Source organism: Nannobrachium achirus (assembly GCF_963921795.1).
Source record: "Nannobrachium achirus genome assembly, chromosome: 13".
NCBI lineage: Eukaryota > Metazoa > Chordata > Actinopteri > Myctophiformes > Myctophidae > Nannobrachium > Nannobrachium achirus.
Window position 1 is genome coordinate 4,016,121 of NC_137833.1, and position 21,946 is coordinate 4,038,066.

The window sequence follows — 21,946 nt, forward strand, 5'->3', positions numbered from 1 at the left end:
AATTACTTACTTATTTGACAACTTTATACTTAAAAAAGAACATTGATAGTGGAAATAGCCGATCTACAAGCTCACAACGCGTCGCTATGCGATGCGTTGTGAGCTTGTAGAACTGCTATTTCCACTATTTTTGCTTTTTTAAAATTTTTATATGTGAACATCTTTCAACATGGAAACAATGACGATGATGAAAAATAATCACGATTATGTCAACAACAAAAAAAATCACGATTAGACGAGTATGTAATAATTGTGACAGCCCTAGATGAAAGTGAAGATTCTGTTCAGGATCCGGACAAATAAATGGTGGAGAAAAACAAAAATCCATGTAAATAAGAACATTTGTTGTATTGGGGGAATGAATATAAAAAAATAAAGCACCTTTCCTCTTATTACAAGTACACAAAATCGTGAATATCAGCCATGATTTTGTTGAAATGTCCCGTTACTAAATGTGGGTTAGTGCAATGTCCTATAACAGAAGCGGCCTCTTTTCTTTTCTCCTTGAATGGTGGTGGGGCTGCGTCAGGGAGGGGTGGGGTGGGGGGGCTTAATTTTTTTTACCATGGGCAGAAAATCCGGAATGACGGCTGGTATTGAATTATGCATACGTTTGCAATAAACAAATCTAATTTGTATAATAACGAGATCAGGCAGCCTTCCTCCTCCCCGGCATCTCATTAGTCGCTGTTGTCCGTATTTATATATGATAGAGAGCTTTTTGAAGTCAAAGAAAACGGAAGCGCGTCGGCCCCTTCCTTTGATTTCCAAGGTCCACTTACGTATGTTTAACTCATACATTTGCAAAATAGATACCACACACGCACGCACGCACGCACGCACGCACGCACGCACGCACACACACACACACACACACTACAAATGGAAATGGAAATGCTACCTGAAAAAGCATGTGTTAATGTTATGCTGATGAAAAACGCACAGTTGCTGATAGCATGAGCCTAAAGCACAACTTTGTTTTTAGATTTAGATGAATTAGAGAAAAGAAAAGATGAGTGTTAAAATGTTTCCATTTACTGCTTTCTCTTGTTTTAGCGATTTTAATGACTTTGATTTCAGTGGGTGGGGGCATGCTTACACGTGTGGCTAAGTATGTATTTTTAGACACAATAAGCCCATTCCCAAGATGCACCACAATCTTTCATGGGCAGATGTGACGTATGGGGGCTAGGAATGTTACTGTAAATACTAGTAATAAAGAAATCGCTGGCTTATTGTGTCCCATATTTTGGAAAATATTTTGCCCACATTTTGTCCAACTTCACAACCAACCGCAACTCGAATCACACTTGCACATTAATTCCGTCCTGCGCGACCTCTCCCTTTAGGGCGACCTCTCCCTTTAGGGCGACCTCTCCCTTTAGGGCTGAGGTCGCCTTTTGCCCTTCGGCGTCTTACTGGCATAACATGTTGCCGCTAGACGTTGTGGGAGTGTTTTGTTTTTTTATCAAAATGTAAAACATTGTACAATTTGTCATTGTTGATATTTCTGCGTACCCAAAGCGTCCCCTCTTGTGACGCAGTATAGGGTCCTTGACAGGGCGTCAGGTGTCTGACTGACAGGGCGTCAGGTGTCTGACTACTTGGAGGTGAGAATATGTTGTGTGTTTGTGTGACTATAGCCCTTTGAGGATGACGCAGAGAAGGATTTTATAGTTATGCCTAGAATTATTGAATGCTTTAACCAGTGAAAAATAGCAGATATACAAGCTCACAGCGCGCTGCGAGCTTGTAGATCTGCTATTTTGAAAAAGTTGGGAAAATGTGTGCAAATCTTTGAATATATGTATTTTCAAAGCGAACGTTTGTAACTCAAATTTTGCTTCTGGGGGGGGGGGGGGGGGGGGGGTCCCTGGAACTACATATTTTGAGATGGGGGTCCGTGGCCAAATAAATATCAGTTTGGGGGTCCTTCACATGAAAACGTTTGAGAACCACTGACATGGTAGTCTCTCAAGAACAGACTAACTGAGCTCCAGTTAAGTGAAAAGGACCTTTTCTTTGACGATGGCTGGCCAGATTGCTGACATAGAAACATATAGGTTTTTCAAAAAACCTTAGGATTCAAAATACACTTATAGAATCGGGTCAAAATTCTAATTTTCAAAATTTTTCAAAAATAGCAGATCTACAGTGCCGCGCTGCGAGCTTGTATATCTGCTATTTTTCAATAGTTAAAGCATTCAATAATCCTAGGCCTAATACATCTTACATTTTGGAACAGAATCACTTCAGACATTACATACTGAAATCCTTCAAGTGATCAAACATTGCAAAGATGTTGCAATTGCAACATAATTGGCACAAAAGAACCGCCTGGCCATCTGGTCATGAAGGTCCTGAAGGCCCTCCAAAATATTTGGTCTTTCTGGTGCTTTGCTTCTTGAGATGCCAACCGTCCCTTGAAATACGAAACCGTAAGTTATTTGGAAACTAAAAGATGTCTGCCTCATTGAACTGAAAAGGGCTACTCAAATGCTGTACTTAGAAGTAAAAATCGAACCTCTGTTCGAAGTGGAGCTGTGTGTGTGTGTGTGTGTGTGTGTGTGTGTGTGTGTGTGTGTGTGTGTGTTGTGTGTGTGTGTGTGTGTGTGTGTGTGTGTGTGTGTGTGTGTGTGTGTGTGTGTGTGTGTGTGTGTGTGTGTGTGTGTATTGCAGTTGAAAACAGCGCCCCTCCCTTAACATGTGTGGTCATAAAAGGTACTACACGACAGGCTTGAGGGCTACATACAGACAGACCCACATACAAACATACCTACACACACGGCCACGTATAGGGAAGCTTGTGTTCCACACAGCTCCAAAAATACAATACTGCAATGTAGAAATCCTTACAAGTACAAATCTGGAATTCAAAATGTGCATAAAAGTACAAAAGAAGTGATATCAAAATGTACTTAAAGTACCAAAAGTACTCCATGTGCAGAATGTCCCACTTCACAAGTTTTCAGTTTTCATTTATCTAAAATGACTAAAACGTTTGAAAGTAGCAGATTTACAAGCTCATAATGCGACACGTTGTGAACTTGTCAGTAGATCGCCTATTCGACCACTTTTTGTGGTCACATGTTCAGATACTGGATTGTGATTGGCTTAAAACAGTGGTAAATCAGTCAACAACCTTGAGTTGGCTCATGGACCCCGCCCACTGTTGTGTTGCAGTTGTATAACTAAATAACCTTGCAAGTTACAATTGTGTTTTCTTTCATTTATATTGTAGAAGTGGTAGAAAAGCAATTTACCATTCGTGGTAAATGGCTTACTTTTGAAATGGCTGAGATGCATAGGACTGAGTTTAATTCATTGCAGTGGAGTAAAAGTACAATATTTGACTTTGAGATGTAGTGGAGTTGAAGTTAAAGTACTGAAAATTGGAAATACTTTCGAACCGTATGGTCATACAGTATACCAGTACAGTACCATCAAAAATCGTTTCCGTCCGCTTCTGCTCCCAAGATTGTCTGACATTTTCTTCAAATCACATTTTCTGCTACTACTCAAACAGATTTTGTCCAGTACTCACACAAATCGGCACACACTGTGTCTTTGGCCCAGGGGAAAAGGGGAAAATGATATTTCGTCACTGTCGGGCAGAAACCTCGTATCTCCAAGTTTCACATTTGTAAATCTTTTCGCAAAGTAAAGCACTGCTTCATCATACAAGGCCGTCGCACAAAGGTAGTGAAAACAGCCGATCTACAAGCACACAACGCCTCGCAGTGCGAGGCGTTGTGTGCTTGTAGATCGGCTGTTTTCACTAGTTTGAATCATTTTTAAAATTATAAATGCAAAACGAACGGTTTTGGACATACAAGGTTTTCACCCGACAACGACGATTTGATGGTATGACCTATGGTTCAAAGGTCAAAGGCCAAAAAGTGAATCGGCCTGTTTAATCTCTTCGGGGCAGCCTGCTCCTTTTTACCAAGTTCCATGAAAATCAATCTGTCCACATTCTCATTTTTGACCTTTTGACCTTGACTGTGACCTTGACCCTCAGACGTTTATTCGGAGCTGCATGCTGATCATTACCACAGAGTTACATAATAATACGATACATCTACTCCACTATACTTCCTAGAGGCAAATATTGCACTTTTGACTCCATTACAATTATTTGAAAGCTTTACTCCTTTACAGTTTTTTGGGGGGTCCCAGATGACAGTGAAATGTCAATTTACTGACTTTTACGACTGGAATTACGACTCTTTGTCTATCTGTGCTGGTTATTATGTTGTTAAATTACAGTAAAATAACTACAAATGCAAAATGTGAAAAATAAAATGTACTTCTTCTTAAAATAAATATATCATGCCTGTTGTTAAGGTATGGCAACATGACTGGTGTCTTGCACGCGCGCATGTTGCCATACCATAGCTTTTTCTGAACTGACGCCACTGTTCTACTGATCCAAAATGTTGCTGTTACACACGCGCGCACGCACGCACGCACGCACGCACGCACGCACGCACGCACGCACGCACGCACGCACGCACGCACGCACGCACGCACGCACGCACGCACGCACGCACGCACGCACGCACACACACACACACACACACACACACACACACACACACACACACACACACACACACACACACACACACACACACACACACACACACACAGGTTCATATGCAGTCCTCCTGGTGAATCCCAAACTCCATCAGAGCTTTTTACCGCAGATGATTGCAAAATAAATAACTTCCAGGTTGTGGATAACATTTACATCTGCTTTATCATCATTTCCCCCCGTATTTATTTATCCACAAACAAACATCCCGGTGAGATTAGAGAGTATACGTTTGCCTGGTGCGTCCGATGCGCTGCAAAATGGAGAGTGGGGAAATCTTTATGGCTTATGCGGTTGGGGAAGGCACAGCTACTGCAGCAAAGAAAAGCTGACATTTCCCTTTAATTTGTGCTTCTCACAGTAGGCTACCATACTGTAGATCTACTCTGTATGACATCATTAATAAGTTATCTCCGTGCGGGGGCAGGGTGGGTGTGGATCTGTATATCGTATGGATGGCGGATGGATTATTTATGGGTTACATGTGGATTCTGGTGATGTCAGAGCCTATATCCGCACATGTCTATTCTGTGATACTATAAAGTATTTCTGAAGACAAATGTCCCTATGGGGGTGATAAAGACTATTATCAAGTTGCTAGTGTACAGGGCCGGATCTAGGCTGTAGTACTGGGGGTGTCAAATCCCCCAAAACCCCTGAAATGCATAGAAAACTAGTTACACCTAACCTATAACACATAATACAAAACACAACAGGTCTTGCACCTGCATCAGGCTACTGCATCACACTAACTGTAACATGGTTGTAACAAGTTCTATTTATACCAATATGCCCCCCCCCCCAAAAAAAACTTTTGATTGGAAGGATGGACATTTGGGTGAGCTCTGCCATTATTACTGGGCCTTGTCTTTTTATTAGTCTTGCCCTGTGTTGCTTAGTTTTAGTCCTGACCCGTTTTAGTATAACAAATGTGATTGTCTGCCTGCCTACATGCTGTTTTTATGCCTTGCTTTTAATCCTGTACTGTAGCACTTTGAGATTCTTTTGAATGTAAAGTGCGTTATAAATAAAATGCATTAATATTATTATCATTAATAACATATGTATCTACTGTACTCCTACAGGCTGGGGCGGCACCTGTCAACAGGCCGGGAGTGTTGGGGCCGGAGGAGTATCGGACGAAGGCTCTACGTCCTCCCGTTGGGGGCTCCTCACTGGCAGGTGAGTCAGGAAGGATACAACAACAGTGGCAACCAGGGCAGGAATTTCATGGAGGCCATGAAGGCCATATGGCCGCCGTTGCCCCTCAGTTTGGCCTTGTGCCCCTCAAACCAATTGGCATGACCTGAGGCCACAGTGGCCTTAATGCCCCTCAAACCAATGGCATGACCTGAGGCCACAGTGGCCTTAATGCCCCTCAAACCAATGGCATGACCTGAGGCCACAGTGGCCTTAATGCTCCAGCTGACTGTACCACTTTCTCCTCTGTCTCTTTCTTGTCAATATGTAGACAGTAGACACCGGTGTCTTTCTTGTCATGTAGACACCAGTGGGTTTTTTTGTTGAGATTCTGAAAACTCCCCTGAGACTGAGTCCCCATCTTTAAACCGATCCAGTGACTTTGAATGGTGCGGGGCTGAGCATGGATCAGATTGTAAATATTAATAAGTAATATTTATCTACTTAATTTCATAATATAATGTATCTATTTCACTGCAGATTAGGCCCTTAATTAAATTCAACAAATTCTTTCAATGGACTAAAATCTTGTTTTATTTGATGACCTTCCTGCCCTGGCGTTTGGCCTTTGTGCCCTCAAAAAATTTACAACACCAAAGATCAAGTGGCCACGCCCCTAGAATGACGACATTCCAGGCCTGGTGGCAACACACAAATGTGTGTGGGGGGAGGAATCAATTGGCATAAGGATTAAATTGGCGGGGGTAAAAACGTTGTAGCAGATTAGCGTGTAGCAAAGAAAACGGGGGAAAGTGTAGCAGATTATAGCTACAAAAAGCCCAAAAGCCTAACATCTCCCCTGGCCCATGCAGGAGTATTCCCTCACAGCCTATAGCGGTAGATATTTGGTTGCCTCTTATCTCTGCGGGAGACCCGTGTTCGAATCTTGGGTGGTAACTTAGGGGAGAGATGTTACTTGCAGAGTAGTTCAGCCTGAAGCCCAAAAGCTTAATATCTACCCAGTTAGTAGTATCGTATCGTATGTTTAGTTTCCAAAACAGAAGGTTCAAATCTCAGGTGTTACACTAGGTATGAGTAAATCACAGACAATGACATGTAACACTTGGACATTATGTTCCTTTAATTAATCTATGGCAGACATGAATTGTCCAGCCACGGACGAACCATAGTCAGCCAATGAGATGCTTCCCTAGATAATTTTCTCTGGCAAAAACCCAGTCCCAGACATGCTGATTCCTTTATCCTATCACCATTTACTGTACCATCTCGCAGTGCTTTGCACAATTGCTTCATTTCATTTATTTCTTTAGACCTACAGTATGGTGGGCTCCATTTTACGAGAAATGCACAAAAAGACTGATTACACATTTTCCCCTCGCAAAGTTTACTTTGGGTAAATGTAGGTTTCCTCAAATGCAAACGAAATGACACAATAATGTGTGCGCCACTGTTCACTCAAGTATTAAATGAAGGCTAATGTCAAAAGTACTGCATAACCCAGTGGTTACGATAAAGAGCGGCCAAGTGGGAACCAGAAAGTTTTCCCGATTCAATCCCCGGGGCGTTGTGTGCTTGTAGATCGGCTGTTTTCACTAGTTTTGTGCGACAGTGTTGTATGATGAAGCAAGGCTTTGCTTTACCAAAAGACGTACACATTTGAAACTTGGATATACAAGGTTTCTGCCCGACAGTGACGATATTTTAGTGATTATGTTGCGAGGAAAACGTTGAGATAACAGCCATTTTGGTTAGAACTGACAGAAAATAACTTTGTACTTCAAGTTCAAAATGATACTAAATATTTTTTCAAGTGTCCGAATGAATTCCAAATATTATCAAATGATCTCGCGGCACCCCTGGAATGCCGTCACGGCACCCCAGGGTGCCCCGTCACCCCAGGGTGCCCCGTCACCCACTTTGAAAGCCCCTGTGATACAGCCTATGTATGAGCAGGTTGGTGTGCCTTGCACGGTTGGCTCTGCCGTCGGCGTGCGAAAGAGTGAATTTAACGCATGTTATAAAGTGCTTTGGATAAAAAGGTAATGGCATTATAGAAATGCAGACAATCTTTTTCCTTTTTAAATACGCATTTAAATGTTTAAACATCTCATTAATAATATGGGGGAGTGATGTACGGTTTAGGTTAAAAGGGATAAGTAAAGGATAATCAACTACAAGGCCTGCGGTTATAGTAATGCCTGATGTGAAGGCTAATTATGATTTTGACTCCAAAGAGTGCATTACTTTTACATAACGACACGGCTCACAGTTGATTATCCTACTTATACCACCAAGGCCATTTAACCAAAACATGTACACTTGGATCAGTATGCTCTTTAACCACTTAACGGGTACACATTACGTGTATCATTATTTTATGCTTTAACTAGAGATGCACCGATCAGGTTTTTTGGGGCCGATACCGATCACCGATCAGCTGGAATCAATATCTGCCGATACCGATATTACCGATCGATCACAGCGTGGAAACAATATCTGCCAATCCCGATATTACCGATCGATCACAGCGTGAAATCCATAAATTCTTCTATTGTGTCACTGTAGGAGCATTTATATATTTAATGATTCCTCTTACACAACATTTACATTGCATATATTAATTCAATTCAACTTTATATTCTAAGGTCATGATTCGATTCGATTCTCGATATGATATATTATCGTATCGTAAATCATTTTAGTCCTAGGAAAATTCCTCCTTAAGAAAAAAACTAAAAAGTTTTCCTATAAAGATAGTGGCAATATTGTCTATCCTTCATTATTATGAAGCCTTATAAGTGCATTATGATTATAATGGATGCATTATAGAACCAACATGGAAGGAACCACCACTGGCATTATGGAAGCTCTACTACACTTTGTCCGTGCAATCACATTAACACGACCGCCTCTTCTTTGGCTCATATTGCGGTATTCCAAATAATCTCCTATTTCTTGGAACTCATTGATAGTTACATCAGCTCCACAGCCCGGACCGGAGAGGATGTGTTGTGTTGTGTTTTGCTGCTATATATTTCCATGTGCAGCTCTTGGCCACGCTGAATGGCTTGAATGAAAAATGGTTTGCTAAGCAAGCAGTAGGTGCCAGTGTGACAACAATTTATGGCTAATTGTGGAATCCTGATTAGGAGAGGATATTACGCTTGTTCAGCTGCGTGCACACATCATCCACCAACGTCTGAGATATGTACCCAAATGTGGTCACAGGTGGCGAACACGGCAACATATAAATCTGCGAACAAATGTACGACGTTCCTGCCCTTTTTTTTGCTTGCGCAGGCTTTTGGTCTGAAAGTGCAAAGTTTGGGAGACATTTGTTTACAGGTGTACATTTCGCAGCACTACAACTTTGTTTGTTTTTTATTATATTGGAATTATTATACACTATAACTAGTAAATGAGTAAGTGAATTGTTACTACATTTGTCATTTCATCGCGGTCATTCTCTACTTTGATAACGATAACCCACTGCTATGCTTAGGTTTGAAACATTTTGCTCATAATTGAGTGTGAATCTTGCTGTTAATTTAAAGTAACCGTGTTAGAAAACAAGTAATCATCATGATATACAGTACCATAGGTCTGTAATATTGCTCTACTCACTAGCATTGACTGTTATGAACACTTTTGTTTGGGCACTGTATTGTATTATAGTTGTGCTTAAGGTTTGCTTTTTTTGTTCAAGTTGATGGTTTCATGTTGACCATTGACAGTTTTGTGACACTTTATGTATATATATTCTTCGTTCCCTTTTTTTGTACCTTGCTCTTTACTGTACTCTGTTCTTTTTTATTCTTTTCATACTTCTCGTAACTTTGTAAATATCCTTATACTGCTGCGCTGCCTCTGGGCAACTGATTTTCCCCCTTGGGATAATAAATATATCTATCTATCTTATATACCCTACTAGGAGTAGCACAATTTCATCTGCGTCTCGAAACGCACTACTCTATGTTGTAAGTTAAGTGAAACAGAACGCACTACTCTATGTTGTAAGTTAAGTGAAACAGAACGCACTAATCTATGTTGTAAGTTAAGTGAAACAGAACGCACTAATCTATGTTGTAAGTTAAGTGAAACAGAACGCACTAATCTATGTTGTAAGTTAAGTGAAACAGAACGCACTAATCTATGTTGTAAGTTAAGTGAAACAGAACGCACTACTCTATGTTGTAAGTTAAGTGAAACAGAACGCACTAATCTATGTTGTAAGTTAAGTGAAACAGAACGCACTACTCTATGTTGTAAGTTAAGTGAAACAGAAGCAATGAAGACAATGTATTCAGTATTAGTCATCTCACACACTACACACCAACGTAAACATTGTAGTCACTTCAACTTGCTGAATCAAAGGGCATCTCTTTTTTTCCCCACACGTACTTGACAGAGTGTATCATCGTAAACATAAAGTACATGTTGTGGACCCTAACCTTCATTGACAGAGTGTATCATCGTAAACATAACGTACATGTTGTGGACCCTAACCTTCACTGCGTCATACCTTATGTAGGGCACGCTTGGAAACAGGGGCGTCAATTGGGTATGGCAGGGGTATGCAGCTGCCATACCCTGGGTCCAGGGGGGGAACATAAAAGTTACTTTTAAATATAAATCCACTAATGTCTCTTTATTATGTTGTTAAATTTCAGTAAAATAACTACAAATGCAGAACTTTACAAAATGGTCACTTTAACAAGGTATTATAATGATATTCTCCACACTTGTATTCTCCCCATCTTGACAAAATGGTACAGGTGCAATTCATTATTGTTAATTGTGGCACGTTTACTATAGCCTATGCAAAGTTTAGCTGCACTTGAACAACCGTTCCAGGCTGCCATATCCAGCCCAAGAAACCGTAGAAACGTGGGAAAAAATGTAATGTACTTCTTAAAATAAATGTATCACGAAAAAGCTACACCAGTCATGTTGCCATACCTTAGCTTTTTCTGAACTGACGCCACTGCTTGGAAAATAGATTTTTGTGGTCCCGAATAGCCCGGCCGTGTGTGATGTAAGTCGTCTTAGCGGCCCTTCTTTGAACAAGGCAAAGCCAGTCAATCAGCTTGACCGTCAAGACGTCCAAAATGACCTACGTACGGCTACGCTGACCTCATACCGCCTCGTGTACTTTTATATCTGAAAACTAGGATGCCGTTCAGAGAGGCCGGGTTGTTGTGGTGATCAATTCATCACGAGGGTGTGTTTTTAGAGCTGCTAAGTGCTGCTTACTACCAAAATGGGAACTATTTCAAGGAATTTCCACACAGCAACGCATACTCATGCAGTGACTTTATTAACGTCTGCCAAGTACCGCCGCGCAAAGCTTTTAGGTCTCCTGTGGAAAGGGATTTTTGACCCTTAATTAAGATTTACATACATTTACATCACAGTGGCATAAATGGACAAACTGCGTCTGTAAATGTGGTTATATTATAGCGTCACTGTCGGGCAGAAACCTCGTATTTCCAAGTTTCAAATGTGTACGTTCTTTCCCGAAGTAAAGCCCTGCTTCATCATACAAGGCCGTCGCACAAAAGTAGTGAAAACAGCAGATCTACAAGCACACAACGCCTCGCACCCGCGAGGCGTTGTGTGCTTGTAGATCGGCTGTTTTCACTAGTTTAAATCATTTTTAAAATGATAAATGCAAAACGAACGGTTTTGGACATACAAGGTTTTCACCGGACAACGACGATATTGTGTAGTAATGTATGAAACATAATTATGGCAGAATGGTTATAATTTGGGTGCTTATGTTGTTGACATAACGCCCACATTTTTGCACTATTAATATAATATGACTCTTCTAATGCAGTGTGTGTTGTTGATCTGCAAAATAACTGAACTTCATCTCTGCACCACAAACAATAAAACAAGAAGTGGAGTTTAATAAAACCAACCGAACAGGAGGCAGAATATTCATTGTTCAAGGACGAGTGATACGGGGAGATGTCTGAGGAATAAAAGATGATGCGTATTACGACCTAATCCGTGCATTGCGCCGTATGGAGGGCCAACAATATAATTCTAAAGCGATGGAAAAAGCCTAGCTTAGAACCTCTTAAGTTTAACGGAGCAAGACGTACAGTATACTGTAGGATATGCAAAAACCCGGAGCTTGCAAACAAACAAAAAAGACAAATAATACACATTTCTGGATAAAGAACTGATTCGCCACTGTTGAGCTGTGTTCTGCACTTCCACTGAATTGGAACTAAAATGGCCTCCAAGTGTACAGAACAATGGGGCTGAGCATAATGCAGTGTGACTACTGAGTGACTTGACTGAGTTCCAAAGTGAATAAAAGGGCTTCTCTATGCGAGGACGACGGCGGGGCCCAGGGGTGTCACCACCAAATCCTGGGCCCCGGGTGCAAGGATTCACTGCGGGGCGGGCCCCCCCCCCCCATGAATGTTCTTCATAGGGGGAAGGGGTTCAACCCATTTAGACTGGGAACGCGTTATTTTGTGCTTTAGCTATTGAAAAATAGCAGATATATAAGCTCACAGCGCGGCACCGAGTGCCGCACTGCGAGCTTGTAGATCTGCTATTTTTTTTAAAAGATCTTGAACATTTTGTGCAAGTCTTTGAATATTTCAAATCCTTCTACGTTTAAAAAAAGATATATGTTTCTATGTCAGTGGTGCTCAAACTTTATCATGTGAAGGACCCCCAAAATGAAATGTATTTGACCACGGACCCTCATCTCAAAATATTTAGTTCCAGGGACCCCCCCCAGAAGCAAAATTTGAGTTACAAATGTTCGCTTAAAAAATACATATATTTAAAGATTTGCACACATTTTCACGACTTTTAAAAAAAATAGCAGATCTACAAGCTCGCAGCTTGTATATCTGCTATTTTTCAATAGCTAAAGTATAAAATGATGAAGGCCCCTTCCTCCACCTTGGGCCCTGGTAACTCAGTCCCACTTTCCCCCCCCAGTGTGACGCCCCTGTGCAAGGCCGCGGCGCTGCTGCAGTGCTCTTCAGGGCCCTTGGCGGGTGACAGTGCATTAGGACGCCTCGCACACACATTTCATTTGCCAATAAAATCCAATCGCCAATCACATTTTCTTTTCCTACACGGCACGTACAGGAAACGTGTCGCACCGAAAACCGTATAATGAGCGGATGGATATTTCAGCGGATTTATTCTTGCTCTGCTGATGACTATAGCGTACTTACCGCGCACGTGTTTGCAAGACCCAGGGAGAAAATGTTTCTTTTGACATTCATTGTGACGACGGAAGATAAATAGCAATTTTAGCTCCTGTTTGTTGTTGACGTTTGGGAATGTGGATTAACCCCAGGGTCCCTCTTTTGGACATGCCATGATAGGCAAACGTTTCTAAAAATCTAAATAACAGATCTATAAGCCCACTTACGAAGCGACAGGTTGTGAGTTATTAATAGATCGGCTATTTTTTAACTATTTCTACTGTGGTGGAAACTGTAACATCGTCAAAGCAGGATTCCACGGTATGGAAGTGTTTATGACACAAAACCACAAAGAAACCTCAAATCTGTGATGAGTGATGACATCAATGTGTTTTATCTTTCTCTACTGAGAAAGCATGTGGGACTGACTTTGAGATGTATTCTTCTAGTACTAACATACGTGGGTCAGCTTATAAAACCAATTTTGCCAACACAATCATGTCCACGTCATGTTCGCTTTTCACATTCAACTCTCTCACAATGGAGCCTCTGCACCAGTACACAAAGTAGATCACAGATTAGGAGCTCTGCACCAGTATACAACGTAGATCACAGATCAGATGGTCTGTCAGACATTTTCAGCCTTTCTGTCTGTTAAATAAGTGCTTAATGTTCCGGTATTAAAACGTTAAAGGGGGTGTACGTGATTTTCTTTTTTCGTGGTGTTAGATAGCCTCATATTACGATTTGTCAGGGGCCTTTAGTAAAAGAAAAGACATTTTCATGTTGGAATACCAATTTCCTCCAATTATGAGAGAAGGCTGGGTAGTACAGGACAATGGCCCCTTTAAGGTGTACAAACTGAACTCAATGAAGGAATTGTTGTTGTTGTGCTCGGGTGGCGCAGCGGTAACGTCCCTGCCCACCACCGCGGAAGGTTGTGGGTTCGAATCCCCTGTGGTGCAACCGGCTATGTCGGGAGTCTGTGCGAAAAGCCGGACGGGGAGGGTGATACTGGTCATTGCATGTATTCCTTCCTACAGGCTGTGGCGGCACCTGTCAGCAGGGAGTGTTGGGCGGGAGGAGTAGGAAGAAGGCTCTATGTCCTCCCGGTGGGGGCTCCTCACTGGCAGGTGAGTCAGTAGGATACAACAGCAGTGACAACACTGTGTGTGGGGAGGAACCAATTGGTATAACGACTAAATTGGGATGAAAAAGGAGTAAAAATATATATAATTGGCAAAAAAAAAACCTGGGACTCCAAAGTTGAACAAAGAAATTAAGGAATTGTTTGAATGGCAATTAAAAGCACACACTTTTCTTGTACATGGTCAAACCACCAGTGTCCATCTAACACTGATGAGTAATAATGACATTACTAATAATGACTATTGGGCATCTTCCTTTTACGGCACGGAACACGTCCATTCTCTGACACAACAAGACTCCCTTTAGGTCGGATTCTCCAAAGTGCTCCATTCCCCCCCCCCCCCCACGCGAGGCAGAGAGCCCCTTTCTCCTGACGGACAGATAGAACAATAGGCTGAGCCACGCCGGACAAGACAATGCCTCAAGATGATGTTCATTTGCTCGCCAGCGTCGGAGCAATCAGTGGATAATTTGACTGCTGCATAATGGAAAGGTTGATCTAATGCTCAGATTGAATTGGAAGGCATGTGGAACACGGAACAGCAGATGTCCAGGAGAGACAAAACGGCCGGCGCCAGGACAAAGAACATGCTCTGCTAGGATGTATGATCCTATTTACTGGATTCACCGCTTTCTCTCTCCGAGGAGGAAAAATGCACAGAGAAATCCAACTACACTGATGCACTAAATGAGGCTTCGTTTTTTTTAAAGCTGCAATCCATAACCTCCATGCCCTAGCCATGATTTGAACCCGGGTGTGTGTGGCATGAGGCCATCTCGGTGCCACCGTTCTGCCAATGAACGGCATCTAGGGGTGGGCGATATGGTGATAATTATCGTTGAGACGATACAGTGTCTCCACGATATGCCTTTTCAGAGATATCGTATATACTGTATCGTGATACAATTGACGGAGAGCCTTGTAAAAAATCCTGTTTAATCGTTAATACAGAGATTCATTGCATAATTCAATTTAAACCTGCATTTTGGTCTAAATCAGTGGTTCTCAAACTTTAAAATGTCATGGTCTCCACTTAACTCTTTTTCATTTGTATACTGTTAGAGTTACATAATTGTAAAGTTCAATTTAGACCTCCCAAAAGGAACCCTGAGAGTCTAGCTTTTACTTAAAAAATAACCATAAAAACCAACGTGAAAAAGAATCGTGATAAAATCGTGTATCGTGATACAACTTGGGAAAATATTGTGATATTGTATTTTTCCATATCGCCCACCCCTAAATCCAACTACACTGATGGAGAAACTAAATGAGGCTTCGTTTTTTAAAGCTGCAATCCATAACCTCCATGCCCTTTACCCAGGATTTGAACCCGGGTGTGTGGCATGCATGAGGCCATCTCGGTGCCACCGTTCTGCCAATGAACGGCATCCCTGCGTTATTATGGGCTTCTGGCAGTACTACCGTATGCGTCCTACTGAATGTCTACCCGACACCAGGATCTACGTAAATGTCTCAATGGAAGTGCAGGGACACCTCCTCCTACCACTGCAGATGTGCTGCTATTATATGTCAACGTACTCGTATACCGTTAGAGAGATGGATTAATGTGACGTTCTATTCACTAATATAAGTTCCTGGATGGGCAGCTTTAAAAGGCAAGAATGCTTAGTGCCTGCGATAAACCCATAATAATAATAGTAGAATAATAACCAGTAAGACTCCCTACTCGGGAGATAAGCGACCATCAGGTCACATACACAAACTTTAGAAGGCAATGGTAGGCAATCAGGAGGGAATATGGGAAATGGGACAGATCCATGTTGATGACATGACTTTAGAGATACTGTGCACCGCTTTGTGTGATTTCAGGGCAAAATCTGTAGGAGCAGTGTCCAAAAATGTGTTTTGCAAGAATCGGCCCCAAGGTGGCGCTAGAAGAGGGGGCGTGTGAGAAATCAGGGCTTGTGAGGTTGTGGTTTGCCAGCCAAGGAGTGTGTGTGCAAGGTTTGGCATGGATAGGGGCAACGTTGGTGGAGATAAGAGTAGGGGCAAAAGTGTGACGTGACGTGATGTGACGGACAGACCGACTGACTGACTGACTGACAGCCGGTGGAGCTTTTAATAACATATCAAATCCGTAAGCTTGTTTTTTCCCCCTCCCTCACTCGAATCCAAAACATTTGAGGCAAGGCTCAAGCATACACAATAACCCACCCACCGCCCACCACCCACCCACCCGTCCTCCTTTCATGTGTTTGCGAGGCCACCCTGGACCAGACACACGAGGAGATCAAAGACACCAGCCTATCAGACCACACCGCCCTTGTTGGGGCTGTTTGCAGATCTTTATTCCCCGTAATGATCACCCACTCTGCCACCATCATCATCATGCCACTGGAGACGCAGTGCTCTTTTAAACCCCACTGGTGATCTCCCAGTTATCCAGATGAAAACGGATTTATTCAGCAAACCCCCCCCTCCCCACATCCACTATAAATAGCTGCATCGGGAAAATCTTCCTGAGAGAGGGGAGAGAGAGAGATGGGGGGAGAGAGAGAGAGAGATGGAGGGAGAGAGAGAGAGAGAGATGGATGGGGGGAGAGAGAGAGAGAGATGGAGGGAGAGAGAGAGAGAGAGATGGATGGGGGGAGAGAGAGAGCGAGATACAGAGACAGAGAGAGAGACTAAGCTGTGCTCTTAAGCTGTTATTAACATGCTGATAGAAAAAAATGTCAAATGTTGTTTTCGGGCCGTCGAGATTTCATTGCTGCATATGAGCTCAAAGACTCTCGAAACATGATACTCCAGTATTATAGTGTTTTCCATTTTTTAATGAACGCAACATTCACCAAATGGGGGGAGAAAATAAAAACATATTCCATGATGGCTTTAACCCATTCAGAACGGGTACACTATATTGTGTATCATTATTTTATGCTTTAACTATTGAAAAATAGCAGATATACAAGCTCACAGCGTGGCTGCGAGCTTGTAGATCTGCTATTCTTGAAAAATCGTGAAAATGAGAATTTTGACCAGATTCTATAAGTGTCTTGTGAATCCTTCTAAGATTTTTTTGAAAAACCCATGTTTCTATGTTAGCAATCTGGCCAGCCATCGTCAAAGAAAAGGTCCTTTTCACTTAACTGGAGCTCAGTTAGTCTGTTCTTGAGAGACTACTATGTCAGTGGTTCTCAAACCTTTTCATGTGAAGGACCCCCAAAATGATATGTATTTGGCCACGGATCCCATCTCAAAATATCTAGTTCCAGGGACCCCCCCCCCCAGAAGCAAAATTTGAGTTACAATCATTCGCTTTGAAAATACATATATTCAAAGATTTGCACACATTTTCACAACTTTTTCAAAAATAGCAGATCTACAAGCTCGCCGCGCTGTGAGCTTGTATATCTGCTATTTTTCACTGGTTAAAGCATTCAATAATTCTAGGCCTAAAATTAATGAACGCAACATTCACCAAATGGGGGGAGAAAATAAAAACATATTCCATGATGGCTTTAAGGCTATATGCCTATACGTCTGGATGGAATCATGTTAAGTGACACCATTTTACTTGGATGGGTTTATACTGCACGGAAGAGCTGGCAGACATACTGTATGAAGAGGATCTTAATTTCCCCTTATATATTTATTTCTGCAACAAAACGTCAGTCTGATTAGAGAGATCTCACAAAACCCACACGGAAAAGACGTGTTAACCACTTGAACCCGATATACTGTGGCTATCTGTAAGCCGGTCTATACAAGCTCACAATGTGTCGTTTTGCGACACGCTGTGAGCTTGTAGATCTGCTATTTTCGCCGAAGACACTATTGGTGAAGAGGGGAAACATTATGGGCCAGCAGTGGTACCCATAATGTTTTAGCTTGTGAACCAAAAGAGAGATTATTAGACGTTTGCCCCGCGGGATCCAAATTAGTGAAAACAGCAGATCTACAAGCTCTCAAAGGCAGTTGTGAGCTTGTAGATCGGCTATTTTCCACTATACTTCTTAAAAACATTTGTTTTCTATATGGAATTTCTTCGATTTTTCTTTTATTCATTAATGAAATTACGTACTTACTAATTCATCTTTGCATTTTCTAGCTTTTTGGGGGATTATTATTTATTTATTTTTGTACATTTTGAAATAATAATTACAGATAAAGTGTTGGAAACCGAAAAAATGGATCTGCGACCCACAAATGAGTCTCGACCCACTGCTTGGGAAACAGTGGTGTAGGCCCCTGGGAGGACCCCCGTTCAACAAAGTATAAAGGATTTAAGTGGTTAAATAAATAAAAATGCTCCATTATAGCTGCAGCAAACAACTGACCAGTACTCCTATACTGTAACGCTGGCGTTCGTCTATTGCAGGGGTCTTCAACGTTTTCAGGCCAAGGACCCCTTAGCTGAGAGAGAGATGAAGCAGGGACCCCTTAGCTGAGAGGGAGATGAAGCAGGGACCCCCACCACATATTGTATAAATGTGTGATGGAGATTCTCATCGATTTCATAGGTAGATTCATAGACTTGTTTGACACTTAACCACTTTAAAATCTTCCATAGTCGATACTTAGTAAACTTGACCTTTCACTCTGTACTTGGTCTGCTCTTTTTGACCTCTACACCAAACCTATTCGCCAAAAATAGCCGATCTACAAGCTCTCACAGCGCGAGGCGTTGAGAGCTTGTAGATCTGCTATTTTTGGCTAAAGTTCTACTCAGAGAATAGGGATGCGAGGGTTCAAGTTGTTTGGCAAGTGTTTTGGCGGCCCCCCTGGTAGTAACTCTGAGGACCCCCTAGGGGTCCCGGACCCCCTTGTTGAAGACCCCTGATCTATTCCATTTGATCAGAAAGCAGTTCTCCAAGGTGTTAGTACAGTACAATCACGTCGACGATGAAACACTGAAGATGCCCCGTAGCATTCATTTCCTACTACTGTACGGCTGGGTTTGTTCATTTTCCCCATAAGAACTGGACTCTGATGCATCGTCTTTGTTTGGACGTTGTGGAATGAATGTTGTTTCACATCACTGATGTAATGTAACGTAACATTATTTCCCTGTGTTTATCCTTGCTCTCTATTTGAAATGCAAGCAACAAAGAGTAGGCCTACAGTTTTGCCCTTTTGTTCACTGTGTGTGTGTGTGTGTGTGTGTGTGTGTGTGTGTGTGTGTGTGTGTGTGTGTGTGTGTGTGTGTGTGTGTGTGTGTGTGTGTGTGCGGGTGTGTGTGTGTGTGTGTGTGTGTGTGTGTGTGTGTGTGTGTGTGTGTTTTTGTGTGTGTGTGTGTGTGTGTGTGTGTGTGTGTGTGTGTGTGTGTGTGTGTGTGTGTGTGTGTGTGTGTGTGTGTGTGTGTGTGTGTGTGTGTGTGTGTGTGTGTGTGTGTGTGTGTGTGTGTGTGCGTGCGAGTGCGGTATGCTGTACATCCAAGACTGTAATCACGGCATTGATAATTTTGTGGATTAATGCTGCAATCTAAAATACTGTCAAAACACAAGCAGTGAAAAAGGCAAAATGACTTTTTACTTTTGATAAATATACTGTATTTGAAAACCCCCAGATTCAAATTCTGCTACTTATTGGATTTTTCAGGATTGCTGCTTTTTGGCTACTTGTCCCTCAAGATGGCTTCCGTTGGTTTCTGCTAGTTTTTATGTACATAAATCTACTGTATTTGGCTAAAGAACACGGTTCATACTATTACTATTCTCGGGCCCCTGAGTAATGTACCATGCCTTCGCTATGACTCAAGATCACACTATCCTTGTATCACCCTTAAAATAATCACTCATTCAAAGTGATAGACATGCCAGTAAAAACTAAGGACGTGTCCTTAGTTTCGTCATCGCAGGCCTTTCTCGTGGATGATGGGCATAAATGCAAAGTATACAAAAAGAAACCCAAAAAAAACAATCCTTCGATTTGTAGCAACTCTCTACTCACGGAGATCTGTACAAATACTTCCATTATAAATGAATCACATTAATATTTCAGATAAAGACTGAATCGTAACCACATTAAACGTCACATTGCTTTGTTTTGGTTCGTGGGTATATAGGCCTATAATCCCACCTGCCTTTGCAAGCTTTGCTCTCACAGTTGACTTATTATTTGACATATACCAGTATCTGTGTGTGTTCTTTGTTTCATGGGCCATCAACACGGTAAAGCATGCAACAAGGGCAAAGGAGGATCGACTAATTGACGTGCACATTTGACACAGTTGCTAGAGTAGCTTATCTATGCATATACAACAGAACAGTCCTTGTGCTATTAGTCTAGGTCTTATATGTCAGCAAAACCAAGGAGGGAGAGGGGAGGACGATACTCACCTTCCTTAGGAGGCCGTTTCACTTCTGCACTCAGATTGCAGACCTGCCCGGCGTGAAGCTGCGGGGACAAGCATCCCTCCGTTTGGGGGTTCAAAGGCAACACCACATTGTTTAGCATGAGCACGCTCTCCGACTCCCCGTCGCCCAGATGCTGAGGACAGGTGCACTTGGTGTAGACGATCCCACACGTCTCCACCGTCCCTTTCTCCGACTTCAGGCAGTTTTCCAACCACGTGCAGAGCACCTGACACCCGAACTGGCTCGGGCTGGCCTTGTTCAACACCAAAAACTCCACCACGGATTTCTCCTCCTCGTCCAGCTTCTGCGGCGGCGGCGGCGTCAATCCGTTGTAGTCGTACGGGAAAACCCTCCGAAGTTGCACGAAATTCTTGTCGTACTGCAAAAACACATAGACGTTCTTGGAGTCGCACAGGTACACTATGGACTCGTTGATCTTGAGCAGCTCGTTGATCTTCTCGTTGGAGTAGTGATCGAACTGATAGGCGAGCAGGGAGTACTCGGAGCAGCTTAGGTCTCGCTTGTACAGTTTCAGGTAGATGCTGTATTTGGTAGGGTCTGGGTTCTCCAGCGTCCACGTACAGTTGGTATAGTTCTTGGGAAACATCTCGGTCACCGAATATGATCCATAAATCACCCCCTTGACCAGAGTGGAACACCAATAATCTTGGGCACCAGTTAATCCAAACATAACCAGAAGATAGGTGGAAAATATATAAATCAACAGGTTACGAACAGCCTTCATCCTATGTCATTTGGCCTGCAAGCAAGGGGGACAAATGGAAATCAATTACAATGAGGCATGGCATTAAAAAACAGAGGAAACAACATGACGGATGATCTCAATCACATCCAGTTCACTTGGCTCATTTATTTCCTATCACTTCCTGTCATCGAAGTGAAAATGAACGCCACATTAATCTGAGAGAGAGAAAACATGTATTTTGCATTACCACAGCAGTCTGTCCTTTATTGTTGCACCATCCTTTGGGCAAACACTGCCACCTCGTGGCTGCTTCTTTCTCTATGTTATTTATTCATATATATATTATTTGGCTGGTGATTTGGGGACGGGGGGGGGGGGGTAACGTCAGTCTTATAGCTGAGGTATTATTAATGGGTTTAAATTAGGGAAGCGTGTCCCTCAGATAGCAGCGACCTATATGAGATCTGATATCGACACAAAAGATAGATATAAACCGTACATAGGCTCAAAGAAACGCACCTCTGCCTGAGACATAAGGAGCGATAGCTCCAAAGGACACAACAGCTTAGTTTAGTTTAACAATCAGCACATTTGAAGATTAAGCCCGTTTCGTTTCCCCCATGCAACAGCAGAGAATATAAGGCTATAAAAAGAAAATGTTGGCTTTCATAATTATAGACAAGGCAAGGCTTTTCTATTCTGCATCGTTTTGATCTGTCTCCTCTCCAGCACGCTACGCTACGCCTCGGCTGATCTGATCTCCTTCAGTCCGCATGCACGACCTGAATGTGGAGACATTCACAGAGGCTTGACATATTTGACAATGCAATT

At 42.4% G+C, this 21,946-nt stretch overlaps 1 protein-coding gene across 1 annotated transcript in view; it reads right to left on the reverse strand.

Moving 5' to 3' along the window:
• Window positions 1–21,154, reverse strand: part of adgrb3 (adhesion G protein-coupled receptor B3) — a gene marked incomplete at both ends in the record, with an annotated part of 382,932 nt that extends 361,778 nt beyond the window's left edge. The window contains one exon of the mRNA XM_080740073.1: window positions 20,392–21,154. Within this exon, the coding sequence (XP_080596199.1) occupies window positions 20,392–21,154 (763 nt within the window). The remainder of the gene's footprint in view (window positions 1–20,391) is intronic.
• Window positions 21,155–21,946: the final 792 nt, after the last annotated feature.